The sequence below is a fragment of the Kogia breviceps genome, chromosome 11 (assembly GCF_026419965.1).
Source record: "Kogia breviceps isolate mKogBre1 chromosome 11, mKogBre1 haplotype 1, whole genome shotgun sequence".
NCBI classification, from domain to species: domain Eukaryota; kingdom Metazoa; phylum Chordata; class Mammalia; order Artiodactyla; family Physeteridae; genus Kogia; species Kogia breviceps.
The window spans coordinates 28,375,552-28,402,502 of NC_081320.1; the positions used below are offsets into that span (position 1 = coordinate 28,375,552).

Sequence of the window (26,951 nt, forward strand, 5' to 3'; positions counted from 1 at the left end):
ATGAGCAGGTTCTCAAAGATGGGTGTAGGTACTTCTAAGAAATCATCCAGTTTGTCCCTCTGGCCACTCCTGTGGTGTCCGGGAATCAAAAATCTAAGTGTTGCTTCCAACACGTTGAGAAGCCACGACCGCTCTCAGTAACGATCCTGGTGCCTCACCGCACCTACAGAAAATCCTTTTCCTCATTTGATAGGACATTCCTGCTCCCTAGAAATCGCTCCCTTTGGTGGAGCCCAGCGGTGTCCGAGAGCAGCAGCCGCAACCCCTTGGCTGCCCCCAGTCCTCTCCAGGGCTCGCTGGGTGGGATTCCGCCAAGGGTGGCTTGAGTCACGTGGTGGCGAGGGGACAGGGGAAGAGATCCTCGCCCTGCGAGCCCCTCAGACCAGAAGCGACCCGACCAACACCAGGCAGGCCCCTTCCTGTGAAGTTAGAGACTCGATGATCCGGCATGGATCTCAGTTCATTTAATGAGCCCCTCGACCCCCCAGCACCCGCCCCGCCGTTCCTCAGAGGCCTGCCTCTTCTCAGGGGTCCTGTATCCCCCGGGGGTGGCGACTGACGACGCTCAGAAGGCGAGAAACGGCTCCCTAAGCCGCTCGCTGGGTCCCTCTCACCCCACAATGCACCGGGGCCAGCAGGAAGGCCGCTCCGACCCCTAATTTTCCCGCGAATTCAGTTCAAAGAGGCGGCAGGGCCAGCGGTCAGCAGCGCGCACGGGCCAACCAAGCTGCGCCTGCGCGAGAAGCGCCTCCGCGTGACTGACGGGGGAATGCGCGGGCCAACAGGCTGGGCATCAGAGCGCCGGGCGGGGGAAGTGAGCGGTCTCCCGAGCGGAGCGGGGCTCTCAGGAGGAGACACTTTTTTTTCCCTCCCTCCTTTCCCTCCTCTCCTCCTCCCTTCCCTTCCCCCCCCCCGCCTCTCTCGTCCTTCCCCCCTCGGTCCGCCGGAGCCTTCTGGGGCGAGCGGTTGGTATTGCCGGCGCTTACTCTCCGGGGCCGCCCGGCGGATAGCTGGCGTGGGGGAGGAGGCAGGAACCGCGAGGGCGCCTCAGGAGCACGGCGGTGGGGGAGGGGGCGGCTCGGGGCCCTGCGCGGGGTCCGGGGGAGGCGGCTTCGGGGGTTCAGTGGCGGCAGCGTCAGGCGGCAAATCCAGTGGTGGGGGCTGTGGAGGCGGCGGTAGTTACCTGGCCTCCTCCTCTTCCTCCGTGGCGGCAGCGGCCGGGGCCGCGGTGTTACCGGTGAAGAAGCCGAAAATGGAGCACGTCCAGGCTGACCACGAGCTTTTTCTCCAGGCCTTTGAGAGTGAGTGTGATGAAGGCTTTGAGGGCAGGAATCCCCACTCTTGCAGCGTTAGGGGGCCGGGACACTCGTGCTGGGACCCCCTTCCTCACCGGGAGTCGGTTTGATTCGGGAGTGGAGGGCGAAATTGAGGGGGCCATTCCGCCTTCCGGGGTTATGGCTCGAGGGGGCCCGAAGTCTAGGGCCTTTGAGGGAGGTGGATTAGGGGGTCCAGGTGAGGTTCGTGCCTCCCCGAAGATTTACACGCGAGCTGAAGCATGGTGCCCCGCGTTGAGAGCAGGCTGCTTTTTAGGTGGGGAGGTCACAGTTGGACTGTACAGTTGGATCTACCGTCAGATCCCAGGACTAGTTCTTGCTTTCTTTCATGCCTTCCATACTCTAGAAGTACAAGGCTGTCGGTTGTAGGTTTAGAGGAGCAAAATTAAGCCTGTGAAGAGAGGAGTGCAGTAAAATCGACCAAATTGTCATTAGTCTGAAATGCCTTCGCACTAACTTGGTGCATTAACATGGCACCGTTTGATGCTCTACACCTTTCACATCTTTCCACCCGTTTCATGGGTATGTAAACTGAGACAGGCAGTGTTTAAGCATCTTATTTCTCTCTAGACGATCTCGGAATTCTGTCCGTTTGTAGTTGTCTTCATTTCGGGACATTTTCTGATGTCAGTTTCTGTTTTTAAGGTCTGTTTCGAGGGCAGAGCTACGACTTAATTTGGGAAGGGGGCAAGGTGTCTGGAAAGAAGCAATAAAATATATAAGAAATGTCATGACTGTGAGTAATCTGAACTGTTCTTGAATGAATATTACATCCTGATGGTTTTCCTCTTTGCTTTTGTATGGATGTTGTAATTTGGATGACCTTTAATAGCTAGATATCTTACAGAGACTTGAAAAAACTCAGCTCTACCACTCAGTGTCTTTATTTACAATTTTTTTTTGTGGCATATGTTAAGGGCTTGGTATCAGCTGTTCTTGGAAAGATGTATTACGTTAATACCCTTCTTTCATTCTCTCTCATTAGTGCTTCATGAAATTCTAATTGGATTTTAATACAAGGAATTTCGGTTTTTATTGAAATTCGTATGGAACCTGCTTGAGAAAGATTCACATTATTCTAGCGTTTGCTCAATATACTTTCAGAAATCTGGAGAGGCTTTCAGTTGGAAATATGGTGGAGAACTAAAGCACAGTGATGACAGTAAACATACATGTTTGCAGCCTTTCTAAAACATCTCATCTCCTTTTAGTTTATTTGAAACTAAAACTAAACTAACTGAAGATTAAGTGGAAATTTAAAAAATTCTTTCCAAATGTAGTGAGAAGACAAATCCTGCAAGAAAGTTTTAGCTGTTTTGCTTTTTTGATGAGTGTACTTCAGAGAGATGAACTGTCATTAAGAGTTAGATATGGTCACAAAACAACTTGATTGTTCTCTAATATTGATCTTAGTTTCTGAGAAGTTTATATGCTTTGATGTATTTACTAATATAGTTATATTAGGTCATTTTTATACCGCTTTATTTAAAGAAACATAATACTAACAGGTCATTAATGTAACTGCTATTATGGTACTTGTATATAAAATATTTTCTATCTGTAACCTAAGTCCTTTATAACAGATTTTAACTAAACAGCATTAAAAACACTGTGGAAATCTGGTACTTTAAAAATATGTGTTGAGGCAGTATTTACATACTGAGGTAATATTTACACTGAGCAAAATAGAAACCTGAACTATAACTAGCAATATTCATTGAAAATTTTAGCTAATTTATGTCTTGGATTTCACTTTGATTATATCTGTATTAGGACATCTATCCAGGTAACGGTTTTATTCCATTTCGGCTTACTACTGTACAGACTTTTGAAAAGACCAGTTAAAAAGTGAACATTTTATTTTCTTATTTGGCTTCAATAAAGAGTTCCTTTACTGAATCCAACTCGTTCACTTTAGCTACTTTTTAGAAGGAGATGGGTTATAAATAGTTTTAATTAAATAAATTAAATGAATATAACTACTTTTCAGTTCTTCATACAGCTAGTTTAAAAATAGCTACCTTAGAAATGCAAGGTTTAAGAACTAGATTGTAGAGAAACTTAAAGTAAATGTAGATGCATTTTGTGAATGTATGCTGTAGATTGAATGTCTTTTGATCTAATCGTGCTTACTTATTTTCTTGATGTAAATGTTCACTACATAGTTTCCATAATAGGTTATTGGTTTATATATTGGTTTATATAACATGGTCTGGGTTGGTATTTTCTTAACAATTTAAGTAATAAGTAAATTTAGATAACTTTGGATTTTGTTTCTGTTACCTAGAACCAACGCAGTTCTATAGGTTTCTTCGAACGCGAAATCTTATAGCGGTAAGTAATCAACAAAATTTACTGATATTATTTTTTTCCTAGAATTTCACCTATTTAATTTTAATATTTTAACTTTTTTTATAGCCAGTATTTTTGCATAGAACTCTTACTTACATGTCTCATCGAAACTCCAGAACAAACATCAAAAGGTACATGTTATGAATCTTATTTCAAGTTGTTCAAACCATGTTAAAATTTTGTTTTAAAGTATGATTTCTAATGAAAGATTAAATATGAAAACTGAGGTGAAAGAGTGAATTGGTTGCAAAGTGATTTTTAATAGTATCATTTCTGTAAATCCCAGTTGATTGCCAGTTTTTTCCTAACAAGTGATTTGGTAGTGGAGTAAATGAAGTGATTTTACTGACTAATGTTTTTTACTCTGTGCTAATAGTTATTTTCAAGTTTGGTAGAAGTTGAGGATTTAAGTATTTACTAAAGGGCTCATGGGAACTATCTTTGATACATAAATTTAACAGTTAATGTCTGAATATTTCTTATATGTTCTAACAATAAAGAATTCACTTCTATGAGGATAGGTTCAGAAAGTCTCATTTTATGTCTTTGGTGGTTGTCTTATTAAAAGGGAAATACTTTTGAAGTCAGTAGGAGGAATGTCTTTAAAAACTTCTTAATCTTAATCACCTAGTCTTAAAGTGGAATCTGAAGGTGTCAGAGAGCTTCTTTTTGCTCTGTAACATTTAACCGTATATAATTATAGAATGGTAGTTTCTTGTTCTGCACCCATGACTATTTACTGAGCATATCAAGTGAACAACTTTACATTTTTAAAGGAGGGAACCTCTACTAAGCATTTGGTATTGTCATAGTTTTGACTTAGTAAAACCATTAAGCTTTTCAATAAACTTTGAAACTAAACTCCTTTGGAGACTCCTACTGGTTATTAAATAAGCACCGCTTTTTTTACAGCAAGACATAGTTTAGCTTTGTAGATATATCTAGATGTATTTTGAAGGATTGAAACGTTAAAACTATTTGTCTTCTGGTAATCTTTCTGAATCGAGAGAGAGAGAGAGAGAGAGAGAGAGAGAGAGAGAGAGAGCGAGAGAGAGCGAGAGAGAGAGCGCGAGTGAGCGCGCATTGCATTTAAGGGGTGAAACCTGCCAGGTGCCTAAATAACTAGGAAGAAGGTGATGAATTAAGCAGCAGAATTATGTCAGCTCTTTACCTGTCTACTCTATGCCAGGAATCAGGAAAATTTTTCTCTAAAGGACTAGATAGTAAATATTTTAGCCTTTGTGGTCCAGGAAACGGAATTGAGGATATTAGGTAGTATGTAGGTACTTACACAGAAAGAGAAAACGAATATCAACATTTTTTTTTAATTGATGAAATTCAAAACATAATAATTGAGTGCAGTGTTTTCTTTTTTTTTCCTTTTCTTTCTTGGGGGGTGGGGGTTGCTGCACGGCTTTCGGGTTCTTAGTTCCCTGACCAGGGATTGAACCTCGGCCCTGGCAGTGAGAGCGCCAAGTCCTAACCACTGGAGCCAGGGAGTACAGTGTTTTATAATATGTGCCTACTAGTGAGAAATGTGGGATTCTTTTATTTTTGTGGGGTAGGGTGGGAGGGATAACATTTAGCTTAATTGGGATTTAGAGTTAGTATTCTCTGTTATCAAATCACTTGCAAATGTTTTATCTGTAAAAACCATTCTTAGCTCATGGGCTGTGCAGAAACAGACAACAGGCTGGATTTGACCAATGGTCCATAATTTGCAGACCCTTGATTTACTCTATAAAACTAGGTGAATTTGATTTAGTAGTAAACTTTTTCTTTAAGTATTTTTAATATGGAAGATCAGTTACCATGTAGAGGGCTTCCCTGGTGGTCCAGTGGTTAAGACCCTGTGCTTCCACTGCAGGGGGCACAGGTTCGATCCCTGGTCAGGGAACTCAGATCCTACATGCTGAGGTGTGGCCAAAAAAAAATTGTTTTTTAAGTACTGCAGTTATCATCTAGAATGCTTCCTGATTTTAATTTTAAAATGATAAAGTGTTTTCAGAATAAATTTGAGTTTAATCCATAAGTGTATTAAAAATATACATCATGTTTGTTTATTAGACTATTTGACTGCCTCATTGTGGGATACATTTCTGTTGTCTGCTAATGAGTGGAGGCAATTTCAAAAGCATGGCAGTAGAAATGAACTTTCTTAATTTAGTACCCCTTAGGTAAAAAAATTTCCTTTGGGACAGTTTTGAAGCAGTTTGCCAGCCAAGAAACATACATTCCATTTAATTTACTTCCATGTAAAAATGCATTAGGAATCACTTAATTCTTTTGTTGTATGCCTGGCATATATAAGACAATAAGACTGATTTTTAACAAATTATACTACAACTTAATATCTTCAAATGAACGCTGTCCTTTTCAAAGTAAGTTGGTGAATTTGGAAGGTGATGAATTCAGCCCAGCGATTGTGGTCTTTGTTCCAAATGTTTTTGGAACTGCTTTTACAGAATTGCTTTTAGTACAATCCCTTTGCTCAGAATGTTTTTGGAACTCCTTTTGTACTGTTACACAACAACATCATATTCACTGTTGGAGTACACTTATCACTCCTTTTGAAGTTGTACAAGCAGGTGTAACATTAATCTGATATATTTGTTAAACTTGCCTTTTACTTTAGTTGCACTTCATAGAGGTATTCAGATTCTGTAGCCTGACACTACACTGGCACAGTGGAAATACTGGTGAGGACAACGGCGTCTTTTATTGAATCCATTTTAGTAGGTTTTATGTAAGCTGTTTCTGAATCCTCCCCCGAAAATGTCTTGAATTTTAAGAATATTCTCCTTTATGATGACCTTTTGATAACTATTTCCCTTGTTAAATCTGAGCTACAGTAGCAGTACCTTTCTAAAGAAGCAGAAATACTTGGTGTTGGGAGGTGGGGCTGCTTTTGTATAGTTGCCTATACAGTTCGTTTTGTTTTTCCTAAGGAATGCTGGGTTACCTGTATGATCTATTCAAATGGTTGTTAATATTCAGTTTTCCTATGTACAGCTGCATAAAGTTGGAAGAGGTGAACCTTGTGACCTACAGTCTTAACTTTTCTTCCTACAGACAGGGTTTCTTCTTAGTCATTACACAAAGATAAACATATTATTCTAAAAAGTTTTCAGTAACTTTACAACCCTCCTCAGTAGTACATTTCAGTATTTATACTGAAAAGTTCTTTGTAACTAGCCTAAAAGAATCCTACATTTTTCTTCTTTCTTCTCTCTTATCTATGGAGATTGAAAATGTATTGCCTGCCATCCTTCGTAAAGAACTCCTTACTGTGCTTTATTGGGGGAAACTTTAATATTGAGGTTTTCAGTAACTCTAAAGGTAAAGAGAGAAGCTTTTTTATAAAAAAGATCTTTTGTTAATGGAGGCTATTTATTCACCTGAAATATAGATCGTATCAATTCTGCTCTTCCTATCAGTGTTTTACTACAATATATTTACATTAACATTTCTCTACTGATAATTTTTATTATAGTAGTTGAGTACAATAGCTGTTTTTGAGGAATGAGCATATTAGTAATTTCTAATATCTGAATTCAAATTTTATAAGAATACATGAATCTTTCCAAGTTCTATATTTGAAGAAAATATATGAGTATAAATAGAAATATTTGTTTCCAATTAACATATATGGGTCTAATTTTTCAGCCTCTAGAAAATGTATATAGTAGAGCACCTTAAGAACTAAGATGAGGCTTGTTTTAGAATCCATTCATTCTTTTTTTTTTTTTTCCAGTATGCGGGCCTCACACTGTTGTGGCCTCTCCTGTTGCAGAGCGCAGGCTCCGGAAGCACAGGCTCAGTGGCCATGGGTCACGGGCCCAGCCGCTCTGCGGCATGTGGGATCTTCCCAGACCGGGACACGAACCCGTGTCTCCTGCATCGGCAGGCGGACTCTCAACCACTGCGCCACCAGGGAAGCCCTAGAATCCATTCATTCTTAAATTGCTTGCTAAGGGTGTGGTTATTCTTAATATAAGCTTCTATTTTATTGGAAATTACTTTTTTCTCTTAAAGTTGTTAAGTTAAAAGCTGATAATTTTGTTATGATTTGATGGGTATGTCCTTTAAACTTCAAATTTTTTTTGTGATGGTGACAACCATCTCTTTAAAATGACATACTTAACTTTAGCCATTGCTGCTAATCTTTGAGGATGTTTTACTAACTTCATATTTGTTTTATGGAATATCCATATTTGTCAGGTTACTTAATGGAAATACAAGTGTTTCAAAATATACATAATTTGCATTTGTTTGGCTCAGTCCAACAAATGCTTGAACACCTACCAAGTATAAGGCAATATGCCAAGCACTATGTGGCTTTCCTTGAAGAAAACAAATCTCTGCCCTTCAGGAGCTAATAATCTAGTAGAAATAAAATATTTATGCAAGTTTCACGTTTAGGAGACTAAATGTCAAAATAAATGTAAACCAGGTGACATAGGTGGGGAAAAAATCACTCTGGTTTGGGAATAATTACAAAAGGTTTCGTAGAAAAGTTAGCATTTGAGATGGGGCTTGAGGGCTTGTTTGCTGTATTACAACATAACACTGTCTCGATAGTATTCATTGTTATGGCTAACCATCCCATAATTTATCTTATTATAAATAAAATCAGATCTCCAACTTGCCTATTATAGTGACAGTAAAGTATAATCTGTTTGTTTTTCCCAGTTGAGAAGTGATTATTTTGTTTATCTGTCTCTTCCAGGAAAACATTTAAAGTTGATGATATGTTATCAAAAGTAGAGAAAATGAAAGGAGAGCAAAAATCTCAGAGGTAAGATAACCTAAAAGTTTACATGAAGTGACATACTTGAGGAAAGAGGAAAAAGTACAGTGATCATTTTCCTAGTGATCACCTCAATATTGTAAGGAGTTAGAATGAACCTTAGATCTCACTTGGTCCAAACTCATACACAGATCAGGGATTACTTCTGTAGCATCCCTGGCAGAGAATCAGTTCTTAAGCCTCATCTTGAATATCTCTAATGCTGGGAACTCACTGTTTTCTAAGGCAGTTCTGTTCATTATTGTTTTTCTCTACTACCAATTTCTTGCATTCTGAATCAGAGTTTCTGTAACTTCTGTATTTAGTGTTAATCCTACTATCTCCTCTAAAGAATGATGGAGACTCATTTTTTATGGTATATGCTAGGTACTGTGCCAGCTGCTTCACAACATCACATGTCTTCTAAGTAATCATCTACAATTCTGAGAGAGGCTCTCTCTCTTTTTTTCCCCCATCTTGTCCTTGCTCTTATTTACAACTTTCAGGCAAAATATTCTTAACTTTAGTTTATATTTGAAATATGTTTATCACATGATAGTTTCAGAAACCTGGCCCTTTGGATGGAACCTTCTTATTGTCTGTTTTCACATGTGTTACCCAGAACTAATCCCTAAATGTTCTGACTAGCCTAATATCTGCCTAGGCTACACAGTATGCTTCCCTTCCTCGACAGTATGCTTCTATTTGTTCTTTCATATGAAAACTAAAGAAAGTTGAATATTATTCTAAAGAGAAACAGGGACTTGGGTGGTATTTGTTTATTCATTGACTACTTTTAGGAAGAATGTAGAACTAAAAATACTGGATTAAAAAAAATGGAATTGGGAAAATTGCCACATGGATTTTTCTTTTTCTCTTGAAGTTTTAAATCATATCTTGCCAGTTTAGATAGGATGTACACTGACTTAATGATGCTTCATTTATACTTTCTCATTTTTGTGGCTAGTATAAGATGTCATTTTTCAATTGCTTTTATTTTAAGTTTGCCTTTTCAATTAGGTTATTTTACTGGAATTTTTTATTGCATTTTAAAATTTTTGTATCAGTATCTTGCAGTCTTGTAGGACTGAAGTGTAATTTATATTTCCATATCTAGGCAATCTTGATTTGTAAATAGACTTTGATAGTCCATTCCCAAATCTTTACCTAATCTGTTATTGCCCAAGGAATACCTTACAATACAGGTTTATAAAGACTGAGAATATTCCCAGCGCATGCACTCTCTATTCTTTGCTTGAATTTCTATTCCAGATCGTTGGCTGTTTACCTACCCTGGACAGAGCTTTTGGGATCCTCAGGGCCTTTTTAACTTATAAAGTATAAAGCTGTAGTCAGAACCTAATGTGACATCCTCACTTCTTTTCTTCTAAACACCTTAATAGTTTGCCCTCCAGGTCTTTCAGGGCTCATGTGAGAAGGAAGAATGAACCAAGAGGAAGAAAACTTGACCCTTTTCTTCATCTTCCCCATCAGGGTTCTACCTTCATCACTGCTAAACCTTACTACTATCTCATTGTGACCCTGGCTTTGATAAATATTACAGAACTTCCTTGATAGTGTGTGTTGTGAGGAAGATAGATTATACTGGTCAGTTCTCTCTGAATAATCACTCACCCAATGATTATATTTCTTTCGACCCAATGGGTTCAATAGCTAGGCCAGTACTATAACAGGGGTATTGTTAACCAACTCACAGAAACATCAGAGAGTTGCATAGAATTCCTGCTTGTAATTTTGAAAAGCAACTTTTTCACTCTTTAGGATCTAGCTGGGACCAGTGAGTTGGTCATTTCAACACCCAAGATCTTTTTTATTTCAAACAGACCTAACTGTTAGAGCTGACCATGCTTATTTAATACCCAGTGAGGCACTTTAGGCCCAGGAGGTACTGAGTTACTGTACTAGGTGCTTCAACCGCCCCCCTGGCCACCATCTTTATGAATGTTTCATTGTTGCTCCCCGAGTCACTAAAATTAATTGAGAAGTTGCTTCATTTTAAGTTTACCCCTAAGGCCCTGTATTATTAAATTTCTTCAGTGTATTTCTCATCTCAAATTAGGCATAATTGGTTTAGTAGACCAATAGGTCTACTAAACTTATCACATAGGATTGTAAGAAGTTCTCTAGATACCAGTATATAATGCCAGCATTGTAAAACTTTACTTGTAAAATCTATGGGCAAATTCCCTGAGAGAACAAAATAAGCCTTTGTTGTTAATTCGTAGATGTTAAAATCTTAAATCACATACACAAAGGTATTTCCATCTGTATGTTTATTCTTTACCATCTCAAACATAGAGATCTTGTTCAGTTTAATTGGATCCTGGGTCTGTTCAGTAGCTACTGTCTGGATGTCTCCCACTGGAACTCATGTTCTTTTAGTACTTCCACAGTTTTAATGTCTCCACTCTCAAACCCAATGTATTTCATTCTCAGAGTTCCAGGAGAATATCAAGATACCCCAAATTACTGTAGTACTACAGCCCAAAGCTTAGAACAGTCAAATGCCTGACCTGTTTATGACAGTTGTAGTGACTTACAAACAAACCCAAATTCCTGGCATTGTCTGTACAAAATAAAGTTGGTGTCCCAGGATCTCTTTTGTGTTTTATACTCTAGATCTATATTTGTCTTACTTGTCTCAGATAATGGCAGAAATTTATTAGGGGAAGGAGCTGATAGAAAAAAGAAACATGGGACATTTCATGGTTTTCACTTCTTTAAGGTAACCATTTGTGACAATAGACCAGAATTGCATTTGTAACCTTAAAACTCAACCATAACACCCACCAACTATGAAGATTTTTTCTTTTCTCGAACAGTGGCTTCTAAAAACTCCACAGCAATTAGCAAATTTTAGAAATTCATAGTGGTCAAACTACTTGACCAGGTTTTTCACATAGTCTAGTGACCAGACCTCTAGTCTCCAGGTTTTTCCTAATCTTTCTCCTTGCTCTTTTGGTGTGGTTATGTATATTTAAAATATCTTTATTTTCTTTTTAGAATTTCTGATGTAATGCCTTATATTCTGTCTTCTCCGTCTCTTGTTTCTGGCATGCCAGTATATTGTGGGTTTTGAGTTTATTTTGAGTTTTGACCAAGCGCCATGGTTTATTGGTATAAATCTCTGATCTTTCTGTAGTTTTCTGTTCTAGCAGGATCCCAGGGGGTCTCTTGGGCTATTAATCCTACCAGTTTTGGAATTCTCTAGTCATATCTCTTGTCTTCTAAGTGCATCTCCACTGACTGAAAGGTATCATGAAAAGATTTCCAAGTTGGAATTGCTTCCAGAAGTATTTCCTGTGGTCAGATTAGAAGCATTTCCACTTAATCATTTTCTGTTCCTGGTCTACTGTTAGTAGCTGGAGAAATCCCCTCCAAAGGTAACTGAACTAGAACATCTACTAGATATATTTTCAAACCTATGTTTTTAGTAGGTTGATAAGGTAAAGTACCTTTCATCACTTTTTGTTGTTGTTATTACAACCTAAACTTCTGAATTAGTAATCTTCCTTTTATCATCTTTTTGTACTGTAACAAAGTCTGGGATTTTTTTCTGGGATTCCCATTTCCTCAGTGTACCATGTCCCAGACCCTATCCTAAGTCCTAGGGGATATAATAATGAGCAAAACAGATGAAGACCTTGCCTGTATGGAACTTATTGGCATTTAGGAGAAAAAGACGTCATTCCAGAATAATGGGCTTGATGCAGTCACCAATTCCTCAGCTTTATAATACATCACAGCATGACATGTAACAGTGTAGATGCCAAATAGCTTATCATCACACTTGGGCTATTTTGAGGTGATACAGCCGTGACCCTAGAAATGAAGCCTTACACCTGCCACTATCAGATTAATGTGTACAAATTCAAGGCCCTAATCTTGGTTTCTTTCCTGCATAAAAATGTTGGTCCTCCTGTGGCATCTGGCTGTTCTTAAAATTTGAGTTTCCTACATGAATCTCATCGCAAAATGTTAGTCCCTTATGAATTTAAATTTACTCAACCTTATTCTGCAGACTTCTTTAGAATTGTCAGGTACTTGTGTTTAGACTCTTATCCCCAAATTTCACATTCCCCCTCTAGTTTCCTGTTGCCATATTGCTTGCTTCCTAAGATACAGATAGGGAACACATCAGGAAGAGGAACCAAATCCTTATCTGATATCTTATCTTGATCACCTAAGCTAGATCCTTTGCTGCCTAAAACTAAAGAGGCCTGACCTTGTTTGTTTCTTCCCTTCTCATTCCCCTCTTCTGATCCAGTTTAACCAATTAAGATGTGGACACAGTAGCAACAAGAGAGGGAAGAGGGTAAATCAGAAAGGGAAAGAAAACTGCCCTTTTTCCTTGGACTCAGCCATCAACTAGGCCTCATTGTTACATTTTATTCTAGGTCCATATCAAGAGTGTTTACTTTTAGGAGGGGAAGGAGGAGGGGAAATTGTGCATAGCAAATCACATTCCCAAGTTTGTTTTTTAAGTTGGTTACTTGAAATTTGGAATTCCTTTTCTCAAAGAAATGTTGTAATGGTGGCTGAATGTCCTTGCCGTCTTTTTTGTGTGTGTGTGCTTGCCATCTTATTTAACTTATAATGTAGCAATTAAAACTGTGTCTCAGACCATCCTTTGGTGACCTTTTTGTTTGTTTTTAATTTCCAGTCTTTTTTGGATGGATACTTTTGTAAATGTACTGATCACATACTTGGATGTTATGTCAATGTTAAATTTTTGTGAAAGTGGTTAAAGTCTTATTCTCAACTTCTTGCCGTGTTGTGGAATGGTAACAGTATCCCGGATGACCTCAGTCTGCAGACCACGTTTTGAATAACACTAATTTAAAATATTTTCTGGGGTAGATCAATGCAAGGTATTTCTGTCATTTCACAGTTGGAACTTAGAATCGCATTCCCTATAAAAACAATGTAAATAATACTATAAGTACTACAGTATAATGGGTCCTGATCCCTGACCTTAGAAATCTTATTACTCTAGGGAGGACATCATTATCCTTTTGAAAATCATTTGTTGAGTGCCTTTCTGTAAGACACTGCTAGGTGCTAAGGACACTGATATGTCAAGAGAGAATGTGTGTGAAAAATTGTGACAAAAAAAGTGGTAAATACAGGTGCTTGTAAAGGAAATTAAGCTCTGGGATGTTTGGGGATGGGTCTTTGTAGAAGAGGGAGAGGGTATTTTGATGGATTGTTTACTATTTTATCCAAGCCTCACAATCTTGAGAGAGGTTATCTCCTCATTTTATAGATATCAGGTCACAGCTAATAACTGGAGCCAGAATTCAAACTTGGATTTTGTCATCCTATTCTACTTTCCTATATATGGCTTTAGAGGTAAAAAGGAATGGGAACCATATTACAGACAGCGGTTAGACAAAAGATTTCACAGTTGGGGACCCATTAGAAAATTGGAGAAAGGAATGATTCATACAAAATCATTTTAAGAAAATTTACCTGGCCTTAGTAGGTAGGTTTAACTGAAGCAACTAAGAATAGGATAAACTGGTTGGGACTAATGGATTATCTTCTAGCAAGGAAACTGTAGAATATTTCTCTCTTTCAGTTTTGTTTTGGAGTTTCACCAATTCTGCATTGTTAGGTTACATTTATGGAACAGTTTTGATAGGAAAATGCTAATTATCTTTTAGTAAAATGGCACGTAGATTTCATAGATGGTAGATATACTTTTTAAAAATCAACTTTGGGTATAATTAATATTCAATAAAATACACTCACCCTAAGTATATAGTTTGAGTTTTGCCAAATGTATGCATTCGCACAAGCATAACCACAGTGAAGATATAGAACATTTTCATTACCTTGAAAAAGTCCTTTGAGCTCCTTTACAGTTGATCCCCTTAATGTACTTTTTTTTTGAGGTATAAATGATATGCAGTCCAGTTCACTCTTTGGTGTATAGTTCTGATGCATTCAGTCAGGTAACAACCACTACAATTAAGATAAACCCTACAGATTCCCTCATGCCCCGTTTATAGTCAACTCTCCACCTCCTCTGTGTTTTTGAAATGTATCTGATACGTGTTAGAAAGTAAGATACATGAATTAACTGTTTTCAAGAATCCCATTTTAGTTTCTTGATACTTAAGTTATAGTTGCTGTTCTTAGTTTTTCTTTTCTATGTTTATGCTTTCTAACTCTGCTTGGACCCTTACACTTCTACTCTACCATAGTCATTTTGTTCTCTACTGATATCCTAGCATACTTTTCTTAGTACTGTTCTAGAAATGCCCTTCAGGACCCCCACCTTGTAGTTTTTTTAAGCATACGCTTTCATGGATTACCTCACTAAGAAAATAGAGGTATCCTCACATCTTCTGTTGAAATATCTCACTTACCTCCTGTTTCTCTAAGAAGAAGAGTCCTGGGCAAAGTTACAGAGCTAACCTCTTTATAACATGTCCTCATTTCCAGTCATTACCTGTTCCTTAACACTCACTTGCCTCAAAGTCTTTACATAACTCTTCCCCTCTGATTATAAGGATGCGTAGATTGTCACCATCATTTAAAAAAAAACACAAAAACATACCCTTTATTGATCCTTATTGCCCTTTTACTGCTATTTACTTTGATTCTTTAGTAAGTTTCTTGAGTAAAAGTACTGCTTCCCTTTTCCCAACATCTGTTCTGGAAAGTTATGAATGGTTCCTGATCACGAGATAGATTGCTCTTTTTCCAGTTGAAAGGTACTATAAAAGCCTGTTGATGTTTTTGTTTATTCTATCCCAACTTACTAGTTTTTCCACTGGTAGTAAATATTTTTCAAAACAAAAGGATCATTATAGTTTATGCTTCCTTTTCATTGCTTCTAAAACTAAAAGTGAAAATGACAAGTTGAAACAGTAAATTACAAATCTATAGCAGATTTGTGATTGTAATATTTCATCCCTAATTGAAGTAGAAAGTGATGGTTCTGCATCATTTGTTAGGAGGTTGAAATTTCGTAGCTTGAAAATACTCAAAAACTTTTGCCTGGATTCAGCTACCGTTTTGACGGGTGGGAAGGGAAACCTGTCCCCATTTTATAGGTAGAACACTGAAGCACAGTAAATTATCTTGCCTCTTATTTGGTGGTTTATTTTTTTCTGCCTTGCTTCTTTGGTGTTTTTGTTTTTATTTGTGTGTGTGTGTGTGTGTGTGTGTGTGTGTGTGTGTTTAATGTGTATAGACACACTGTATTGGATGTCATACTTAACAGGGAGAGCATGGGGTCATGGGCTTGAACAGAGTTAAGAATTAGGCAGCCAAATATTTATATATTAGCTGAAGTAGCTTTGATTTCAGTGTTATATTTTAAAGTTTAGGTTATTTTTATTATAGAATATTAAAGTGATAAAATTTTTTTGTTCTATTTAGCTTGTCAACTCATCTGCAGCTTACATTTACTGGTTTCTTCCACAAAAATGGTATGTACTTAAACATATTGGCATTCTAACAACAAAACACCTTTGTGACTGAAAAAAATTGCGTGTAAATTCAGAAAATTATATTTAATGGAAAAGATGTTGATGTTGATAATTTAATTTCTCTTTAGTGGATTTCTCCAACAGTTTCAATTATTGCTTTATTTGGTCAATGGTGGGATATGGAGGAGGTAACTTGCAACTCATTAAACTTTAAAAGTAGTAGTTCTTAAATTTTAGTGTGTGTAGAAGCATTTTGACAGTTTGTTTGAAATACATATACCTGGACCCTACAGGGACTCAGATCTAGCAGGGTTTTGGTGGAGCTTAGGAGTCTGCATTGTAATAAAGCACCAAGGTAATTCAGAAGTAGGTTGTCTGAGGAACAAGTTTTAAGAAACTCTGGCATTAAAAAAAATGTGTCAATATATATGTGTGTAACTGAGTCACTTTGCTGTGCAGCAGAGGTGGGCACAACGTTGTAAATCGACTACACTTCAATAAAAATAAATAAATAAGAAACTCTGCCTTAAAAGTTTTTTAAAAATTGTAGGTAGACTTTATACATAAGGTTGTGTTCATCGCCTTGTTTTCTTATTGCTGTCTTGCTGTCTATTTAAGTTTTAAGTAGATTTTTAAATTATTAAAATAATCAGTGCTGTGTGGGATCATTCTTGAAGGTAAATGTTAGCTTCATCTGGCTCATATCTAAATAGATGAAATCCCAGCTCTTACCGCTCAACCGTACCTTTTAGGGCTCTAAGTATCACAGTTTTAAAAATGCTGTGTAACATTATCTTACCCAACTCAGAGCCATCATCTTTCCAAAGATTGTAAGTAGAAAATAATGGGAAGGACTTGTAATGAAATTCAATTTCTTAGATTTTTGTCATTTTTTTATTTCCAACGTTTTTCAAACTTTAAATTATAAAGACTAATGATGAGAATTGTAATTAATTGCCTTAGAACCTGGAATAGGTGAAGAGTCTCCTGAGTAGAGCCCTTTCTGCATAAACATTTTGAGTATTTTTAATACAATAATAAAACAACTGAAACAACCACTGCTACCAATGGGATATATCAATGTGTTAGATATTATATAAAGAAAATTATATAGTCGTAAATGTTACTTCATTAAAAGAGGTGAAAGCATACTGGGTAAAGTTTCCGTTGGTTTCAGAATGAATAAAATGCCTCTAGGCTTGTCCATCTTAAATTTGTGTGTGTATCCTTTAATAATCAGGTAATGGAATAAAACCTTTATAAGAAACAGGTCAAGTTGGTCATCCTTGGTATTGTTTAGTAAGAAACAAAGTTTAATAATAAGCAGAATGGTTATATTAGAACAGTTTGATAACTAGTCAGGTTTTTAATGTAAGAAATTTGAAGTCTGGTCATATCTGTATTAGCAGCTAATGTAACTTTACTTATAGTTTTGCCTTACATCTGGTCTATTTAAGTAACCTCAGTAGCATTTTCATGTTTTTTTCCTCCTAAATCATTTATAATCATCTTGTAGAGATCATATTTCTAATCACTCATCATACTTTGTCTTCTGTGATACTTAAAAAGTACATGAACTCTAATACTTTAGAAGCTTATAATTTGAATTTTATAGGTTTGTTTGCCCTTTGTTCTCAGGGACTTCTATAAAACATATAAATTATTCATCACTGAAATCATTGATGGATATTAATCGAATAATATTTACTAATTAATATTATTTAATTAATCATAATTGAATTTACTTGAATTAGTTAGTTGAAATTAACTGGAACATGGTACGATAAACTTCTTTCCCATCTACATGGCAAAAAAGTTCAAAAATTGCACAAATTCACTTAAACTTTATTTTCTTGATATTACTGAAGTAAATGAGAAAGTAAACTCTGTTGATACTTCTATTTCCAGAAAATAATTTCCCATTGTAACTTTGAAATGAGTGGAAGTTGGAAAGAAGCAGATATATTGCCTCCTTTGTCTATTCAAGGTATATTTGTAGTTTTTTTTAAAGAAATAATATTTTTAAGAAATCAGGTTAGAAAAGCAACATCACAATCCCTAAAATATGATTATTTTTTCTTTTGTTTTTAAATGAAGACTTTTGTTTAGCAATTACTACTTGAGACTGCTTAGAATGAATACACAAAGATTATTAGGGTACTATTTTCATGGTGAGTATTGTTCAGAGAGTATTTTTGTTACTGCATTTTAGATATTCAGTTATTTTTTGGTATATTAAATTATTTTTATCCTGGCTGCAACTTTCAAGAGACTGATTGAAATGTATTTTATGTATATACCGTGAGTAAGAAGAATGTTTTCAAGTAGAAAGAAGTATTGTCCAAAATCTCAGAACAAAAATTATTTTATTTCTGTATATGTTTATAGATTTTTCTGTAATATATAGAGAACTATATAGAAGTGTACATAGTAGTTCAATATATTAGGAACTTAATGATGAATGAATGATTAAATATTAAAGTTTTTTGGACTATTAATGCCTTTGGGATTAAAGACAAGCTGTAGGGAAGTATTCTGGAACCTTAATTTGCAGAAACCTTTGTTAGAGTTCATTGATATAGAGAATATAGACTATTACTTTAAAATTAAATTTCCTAAACATTATAAACCAAGAGATTTCCCTAGGTAGTAAATAATATCTTAATTTTTGCTATCCCATTTAGGCATGTAAGTTTTATGTTTAATATTTTTTGAAAACTTTTTTTAATCCCTTTGGTTATAAGTTTCGATCAAATCAAAGAGCCTTTTAAGTTTAAATATCTGAGCATTCAAAATGAAATGAAATATGTAAAAATAGTAACCAGTTCAATTTAAATGTATCTTAAACTAAATAATTTTTCTGATAGATTTTAGAAGAAGGAAAAAAAATTTTAATGTTTATTTTGTGTGTTACCTCGCCTGAACTATTTCATTTGTGCTTTCTACTAAGAAGCCTTAACTGTATTTGTCAAATTTGAAACTGATTTTGGGAAACAGGAATGAGTAAACTTCTGAGAAGACTTCACTATAGGAAGTCTTTTTTGTAAATTCTCAGACTTCTTAGGAAAATGAATACTATTTTTTTAAAAATAGATTTTAATCATTTCTCGGCCTTTTGGCTAAGATCAAGTGTAAAATAGATTTTAAAGTATTGATTTTCTATTTAGATAAGCCATCACAAAATTCAGAAAATGAACAAAATTCTGTTACCCTGGAAGTCCTGCTTGTGAAAGTTTGCCACAAAAAAGGAAAGGTAATGTATAGGATGCTACTGGTAGATGAAATGGAATAATTTTTTTCATTGAATATGTTTATGCATATATATTGTTTATGCATATAAACCTTAAAAGCTTTTAAATATGTTGATGGCTGAATTGTAAAACTGATAAGCTCTTTTGCCAACCTCCCATATCTTCATGTTTTTTTCTAATCTGGCTATAGGTATCTGCATAGAACCTTCTGTTACAGGAGTATGACAGTGAAGGGAAGAAGCTATCTTTTAGCATCTTAGGACATAAATTCAGTTGCTTCCTGCCACTTCAGCCTCTGAGCTTATTTTTTGTAGCTATTTGTACACATTAATGTTTTAAATAAGGTCTAAGAGAGAGTTTTTCCCAAAAGGATTATATTGTAACACTACTCTCAGGCAAAGAAATTTCTGTTTCTAGCATTATCAGTCATTAACTTATAAATATATTGCTTCAAGTTTTTATTTATAAGATGAAATCATTTCACCGTCGAAACAAGTATTATGGTGGTTAAATTTCCTGGGCAACCCACCAAAGCCAACAGAGATACTTTTAGTAGCCTTAAGTCCTTGGGTATTTTAAGAATGGGAGGGAATTCCCTGGCGGTCCAGTGGTTAGGACTTTATGCTCTCACTGCAGGGGGCCTGGGCTCCATCCCTCATCGGGGAAGTAAAAGCCCACAAGCCATGTGGTGAGACCAAAAAAACGAGGAATGACCTGTATAGAGGTTCTGATTGCTCATGCTCTTCCAAAATCAATCACAGTAAGGTGATATGGTGAAAACTGTGCTAGAGCATTGGTATGGAATAGACCAAGGTGATGGGAGACAGCAGTGTAAGTACATATTAAAAACTCTATAAAGTTAGCTAGTAATACTCCACGCTCTCACCCAACACCCATACACAACAAGTAGTGATGTGAAAATTCAAGATAATATTATTATTTAGACAAAAAAATGTGCCTGTAACTATAGTATGATCCTTTTTGTGTTAAAAAAAAGTAATAGGCATACATATTTTCTTCAGAGGATAAATACAACCAATTGCTAATATTAGTCTTCTCTGGAGTATAAGACCCGGGGAGGGGGGTGGAGGCGACTTTTATTTTTCTCATTTTATATTCTTGTAGAGCAGAATTTTAAGACCATAAGCATGTATTCTGTTTGTTTTTAAAAAGAAGTTACCTAAAATATGTACTATATTTTCTTGTTAAAAAGGTCTTCTGCATCTTGCAATTTTTCAACTTTGCTCTTTCGGCATAACTAGTTATATAATTACAGAACATTACTCATAAGATGATTAATATTACTTCTTATAAACAATTATTTAAATATATGGATTTACTATTTCTCAGTGTTTTTGACAGTGGGGTTATTGTAATAATCTTTTTTCATTTCTAATAGTCCTATCAGTCATTTTGTTAAAATAGAATATTTAAGGGGAAAAGATTAATTTACATGAGTTGTAATATTTTAAGCATGGTTTTAGTTCTATATTTCTAACTTAAAACTTTCTGATGACCATCAGCTAAATATTAGATATACTATTATATCATTGTTTTCATTGTATTGAGGATATCCTCAATTGGGCTAATATTTGAAAGATAGTTGATCCAAATTTTCTTTTTGCTTCATCACAATTTTCAGATGTATGGTTAGAATTTTAGCATGCCATTTGGAAATCACGGCCTATACCATATTTCCTATAGCTGTGATTAGAGGTTTTATTGTAATTCTTACAATTGCATATGCATAAATAAATATAATAATCTTTGCCTTTGCAGGATGTACGTTGTCCAATAAGACAAGTTCCTACAGGTAAAAAGCAGGTGCCTTTGAATCCTGACCTCAATCAAACAAAACCTGGAAATTTCCCGTCCCTTGCAGTTTCCAGTAATGAATTTGAACCTAGTAACAGCCATATGGTGAAGTCTTACTCATTGCTATTTAGAGTGACTTGTCCAGGAAGAAGAGAGTTTAATGGAATGATTAATGGAGAAACCAATGAAAATATTGGTAATTTTTATTTTAATAATTTTACTAGATTTTGTTGTTGGAGATTAAGGTGATCAGTGAAAATGATTGAACTAATCCATCTTCATAGTATCCGTAATTGTGTACAGAATATTTCTTTTTTTAGTTATTTTCATAATTATTTAGAGGGAAAAGTGGTACAGAACTAGAAATAAATGCATGTGTTCTAATAGCATGGCCTCTATTTATTTGCAAATCTCTTATAGTCTAATGAGATACTTAATTTTATGGTACATTGGCCTTGCTCTTAGACTTTTGGCTATGATGTTGTACTAGGTATTTAATCTGTAAAATTCTCATTGTTGTATGATGAAACATTTCATGCAGCAAAATGAAAATACACACACACATATATATATATATGTATATATAAAACACTGGATGGAAAAGACTGGTGTTTAAATTAGTCTCTCAGCAAACAATGAATTCATTCCCCCCTCAACATTTTATTGTGAAAAATTTCATACATATGGAACAGACAAAAGAATTTGGTAGTGAGCACCTATCTACCCACCACTTAGAGTCTACAGTTAACATACATCTATCCTTGTATCCTCCCAACAGTTCTGAATCCACCTTTGAGGTAATCATTCAAACAACATATAGGTGTTGGGAACACAGAGATGATTAAAAAGTCCAGTCCCATCTTCCAAAGGCTCATAACCTAGAGTATGGAGATAAACATAAAATATAATTGCAGCTAAATGATATGTGGTATAATAGAGGTATTTGTGAAGTTCAGGGGAGAAGCAGCTTGGAAGAAATAATCTTTGAGTCTTGAAGTATCCTTTGAAGTTCCTGGAAAGTAACCATGAATGAGGAGGGTTTTTTCTCCTTGCCTAGCAATAAAGATCATTCTGAACAGAAAATAACATTTGCAAAAATGTGGAGTTAATAGTGTCAATGAATATCAGGAAGTAAGGACATACACATAAGGTTGAGACATAAAGTTGAAGAGTGTTTGGATATTATTATATTGCAACTTAAGTTTATTTGTACCTCATTTGGGATAAATGTAGTATGTTATGTGAAGGGACTATATATCATAAATCTGTTTTTGCTTGAATATTTGATTCATGAGAAATGTTTGTCAAATTCAGATGTCAATGAAGAACTTGCAGCTAGAAGAAAACGAAATCGTGAAGATGGGGAAAAACATTTGTTGCACAAATGACAGTATTTGATAAAAACAGGTAATGTTGATGGACAAGCAAGGCTCCCATGTTTTAGAAATGTTTTTATTTTGAAGCAGAATATAGTGATGATACTGTTTCTTTGCCTTTGTTTCTCTTTATTCTTATGGATGAAAAAACAAATTTGCAAATACTGAACTTTTGTCTTTATCACCTAGAAAGCAATAAACACAGACGAGGAACTATTTGAACGGCTCAGTTAAGATTGTTCATTCAGCCAGTATTTTCTGAGTGTGTCCTCTTTGTCAGACACTGTTTTAGGCAGTGAGAAGGCAACAAAACCCCTGCCCTCATGGAGCTTAACTTCTAGTGGAGGAAATAGACACCAACCCCAAAATTGTATCAACTAATGTCACTTAGTGGGAATGCTGTGAAGAAAAATAAAGAGAATAAATGGTGGTTTTGTAGAGAAAGCCTCTGAGGAAAGGTCATATTTGAGCAGAGACCTGAATAAAGTGGGCCCCATGCAAATCTTGAGATTATGTATTTACTAGAGTTAAGGAAGAAAAGTGTGTGAAATCATCGTTTGGCTCTGTGTGCATTTGGCACAGGGTAGCAAGGAGCACTTGGATTTATAATCATCTCTGCAGTTTTCAGTTGGGAATGAAGCATCTTAGTGCCAGTAAAAGAACCTCTGGGAAGCAAATACAGTATTCTTTTTTGATAGGGTTGAAGGGTGAAACTTATAATATGTCATGATTTCTTGTCCTAGGCTGCTCACTGGTAGTTAACACAGTCCACCATCAGGTATAGGAGAAAGAGCCAAGAAAAGCAATGAGTGTGTTTCTCCTGCTCTTTAAAAAGTAACTTGTTGCTTTAATGTAATCCACTTATTAGCCACTAGGATAAAGACAGGTTATAGGGCTTTTAATGGGAAAGCAAAGGTGATTAGGAATAATGCCATGGATTTTGCTACCATATTGTCTTAGAATATATCACTTAATGTCGCTTAATGTTACCAGCAGAAACCAATATAGTGTTTTTTTAAAGTCAGAAATTTGAATGTGGATCAAAAATTTAAATGGAGAACAACAGAAACATATATGCTAAGAGATAGGGGTTGTGTCTGTGGGAGAAGCAATTAGGCTGTTGTTGCACACTGGGCTTCATCAGTGTTGGTAAATGTTCTATATATTTTAGGCAGCGTGAGGGTAAGGGTACATTCTTTTAAGAATTCTTTCTACCTTCCTTGTATTAACATATTCCTTGTACGTTAAAACAAAGAAACTGCTTTTTAAAAAAGTACCAAGAGGAAATCATGGGAGAATTTTCCCCAAACTTCTTTTGAAAATTTCCAAACCTATAAACATGTTGAAAGAACAATGCAGGTAGTAATACCCGTGTACCCTTCACCTAGATTCATCAGTTGTTAACATTTTACCACATTTGCTTTATTTGTGAGTGTATTTTTGTGACAAACCATTTGAGGGTTAGATCATGACGCTGGATTTCATTCCTTATTCATAAACACTTCATTCAGCGTGTATCTCCTAAGAGCAGGGACATTTCCCTCCATAACCACAGTACGCCTATCATATTCAGGAAATTTAACATGATACCAAAAATACAGTACTCTCTCCCCAGTTTCCTGGATAATGTCCTTTTCTGTTCCCTACTCACCCCAGTTAAGGATTGCGATCTGTCAGTTGCCATATCTTTTCAGTCTCCTTCAATTTGGAACCATTTTCCAGCCTTTTTTTTTTTTTTTTTGCCTTTTGTAACAACACTTTAAATACAGGCGTGTAGTTTTGCAGAATGTTTTTCAGTTTGGACTTTTGTGATTGTTTCTTTATGTTTAGATTCAGGTTAAACATTTTGGGCAGGAACACTCATTGGTGATGTGTTCTTTGTGGACGTCACAGACACAGCTGATATTAGGTTTGATCGCTTGGCTAAAGTGGTGTTTACCATATTTCTCCATTGTAATGGTCCCTTTTCACTTTAATTAATTAATATGCAACCTCTGTAATAATACATGAAACTGGATAAATATCCTTTTTCTCCCAACAGTTATTTTTTAACGCAATAGTTTAGCATCCATTGATGATTCTTACTTGAATAAATTATTCTATGGCGGTGGCCACATGGTAACTTTCTATCAGTTCTTCCATGTTTGATTTGTTGGCATTTTTCTGTGAAGAAGAACGTTCCTTTTCTCAACCTTTTTTTAAATCAGTATGGATTAACGAATTCCACTTTTATTCAGTCTGTTTTAATCTATTGATGTTGCTATATTAATGCTCAAATTGTCCCAAATTTGGTGAGGAGGAGCCCCTCCAAGCAGGCTCCTAAGTCCCTTTGACTTGTTTTTATTTATTTATTTTCTTGTTTTCTGCAATATTCTTCTAGATATTCCAGGCTTTACATTCTCCTTTTCCTACCTCTGCTCTGGAATTGGCTGTTTCTTCAAAGGGTCATAGTTCTTTTCAGTAGAGGAGAAGTATTTGCCAACCAAGATCTGAGGAGTTAGATGTTTTAAAAATTCTTTTTATAATCTCTTGAGAAGCTAAAGTCTCCTTAAAGAATGACTAAAATTCAAAAGCCATATTGAAAGAGTATGAAATATGGAGTGAAATAAAAAAAAACCTTCTTCTGAAAACAAAAACACCATCATAAGCCAAGTCAAAATAAAGATAACAAGTCAGGAGAAGATTAATTTCAACTCATAATGTATAGATAGATGCCTCATTCCTTTAATATAAAAAGATTATACTAAGTAAAAAGAAAAACACCACAGGCCAGTAGAAGAATGAGGAAGGGATATCGTGAAAATGTTTACAAGAAAAGAGAATATATATGGTTTTTAAACAACTAAAAGGTAAAACATCTGAATATAAAAGTACACTGAGATGTCATTTTTTCACTTAGCAGTTTGACAGATATCAAAAAACTTGATAAAGCACTGTTGATGAGGCTGTGGGGGAAAAGGCCCTCTTCATAGACTACAGGTAGGAGAGTACATTGGATTGTAGCTATCACATGTTCAGCCATAAAATAGAATATTATGTAGCCATGTAAACATGCAGGAGGAAAAAGTCCTTTCCATTTTAGAAGTATACTAATGTATTACCTATTCAAATTAGTAAATAAAATTATCTTCTAAATTATTAAGTTGAACAGCCTTGTTGATAAATTATTGAAGTAGAATAAATTCAGTAGCACAGCATAAAGACAAGAATTCTTTTTTTCTTTTTTCTTTTTTTTTTGCGGTACGCGGGCCTCTCACTGTTGTGGCCTCTCCCGTTGCGGAGCACAGGCTCCGGACGCGCAGGCTCAGCAGCCATGGCTCACGGGCCCAGCCGCTCTGGCGGCATGTGGGATCTTCCCAGAGCAGGGCACAAACCCGTGTCCCCTGCATCGGCAGGCGGACTCTCAACCACTGCGCCACCAGGGAAGCCCAAGACAAGAATTCTTAAGGCTCAAAATCATGCGGTGTTAAGAGCCAGACTTTGGAGACAGATTGCCTAGATTCTGTTGCTAGCTCTGGCTACTTACTGTGTCATCTTAAGGCAAGTTATTTAACCCTCTCTATGCCTCAGTTTCTTCTGAACAATGGAGTAATAACATCTACTTCATAGAGGTGTTGGGAAGATTAAATGAACTCTGTAAAGTCTTTAAAATAGTGCCTGGCACATAGTAAGCACTCAATAAATGTCAGCTAATACCACCTAACAGAATTTCTCTAAGACTGATGAAGAGATGCCAGATTCTTGATATACAATTAATTATTGAGTATGGTTGAAGAATGGTATTTAGGTTAGTAGTGTTTAATTGTATGGAGAAAATAACATAAACTATGTATACACACACAGATATGTACACACACATTAAAAGTATACTGTGAGGATGGGTAGAATTTCATCGATTCTTTGATTCAACCAGTATTCCATTTATTCATTCACCTATGAAATGTTTATTGAGCACCTGTATGTGCCAGGTGCCCCCCAGGATCTTACAGTTAATTAGTTTACTGGTCAAGTATAAAAGTCAAGAATTCTAGTTCAAGTACTTACAGTAGTTAAAGATAACAGAGACCTAATTCTTAGCTGTTCCCTAAAGCAAGTATTATAACACCGTTGTTACCTTGTTTTTAAAAGTATAAAGCCTGCGCACATGCTTTATACTTAACATTTAAAACTTAGCAAGTTTTAAGACCTTAGGCCTATTATACTTTAAATGTTTAAAGTTATATCTGAGTAGCTACAGTAATGAAATAATTCTCTAGTAATAATTATCAGTACAAATCATTAAAATTTCTTTTGTCAGGAATGGAGTGTAGGTATATCTTTAAGTCTTGTTGGGCATGTAAGCTAGTTTATAAATTTAATAAGTGCTTTTTAGTATAAATCTAAAGATGTAGAATTTGTGTACTTACAATAATAGTCAGGTTACTTTAAAGTGTATGTGTTTGTCTAACAGGCGCTTACAGCTTTTAGATGGGGAATATGAAGTAGCCATGCAGGAAATGGAAGAATGTCCAAGAAGCAAGAAAAGAGCAACATGGGAGACTATTTATGATGGGAAGGTATGGACTACTTAG

At 36.0% G+C, this 26,951-nt stretch overlaps 1 protein-coding gene across 1 annotated transcript; it reads left to right on the top strand.

Annotated features, from left to right (window-relative positions):
• On the top strand, positions 1–26,951 carry LOC131765792 (polycomb protein SUZ12-like). Its single transcript, XM_059079666.1, is given in 13 exon segments — positions 1–24; positions 489–572; positions 677–814; positions 950–1,301; positions 3,622–3,668; positions 3,753–3,817; positions 8,416–8,484; positions 15,889–15,938; positions 19,106–19,191; positions 20,969–21,200; positions 22,319–22,366; positions 22,369–22,411; positions 26,831–26,951. Coding segments are annotated over 13 exon segments (1,359 nt in total).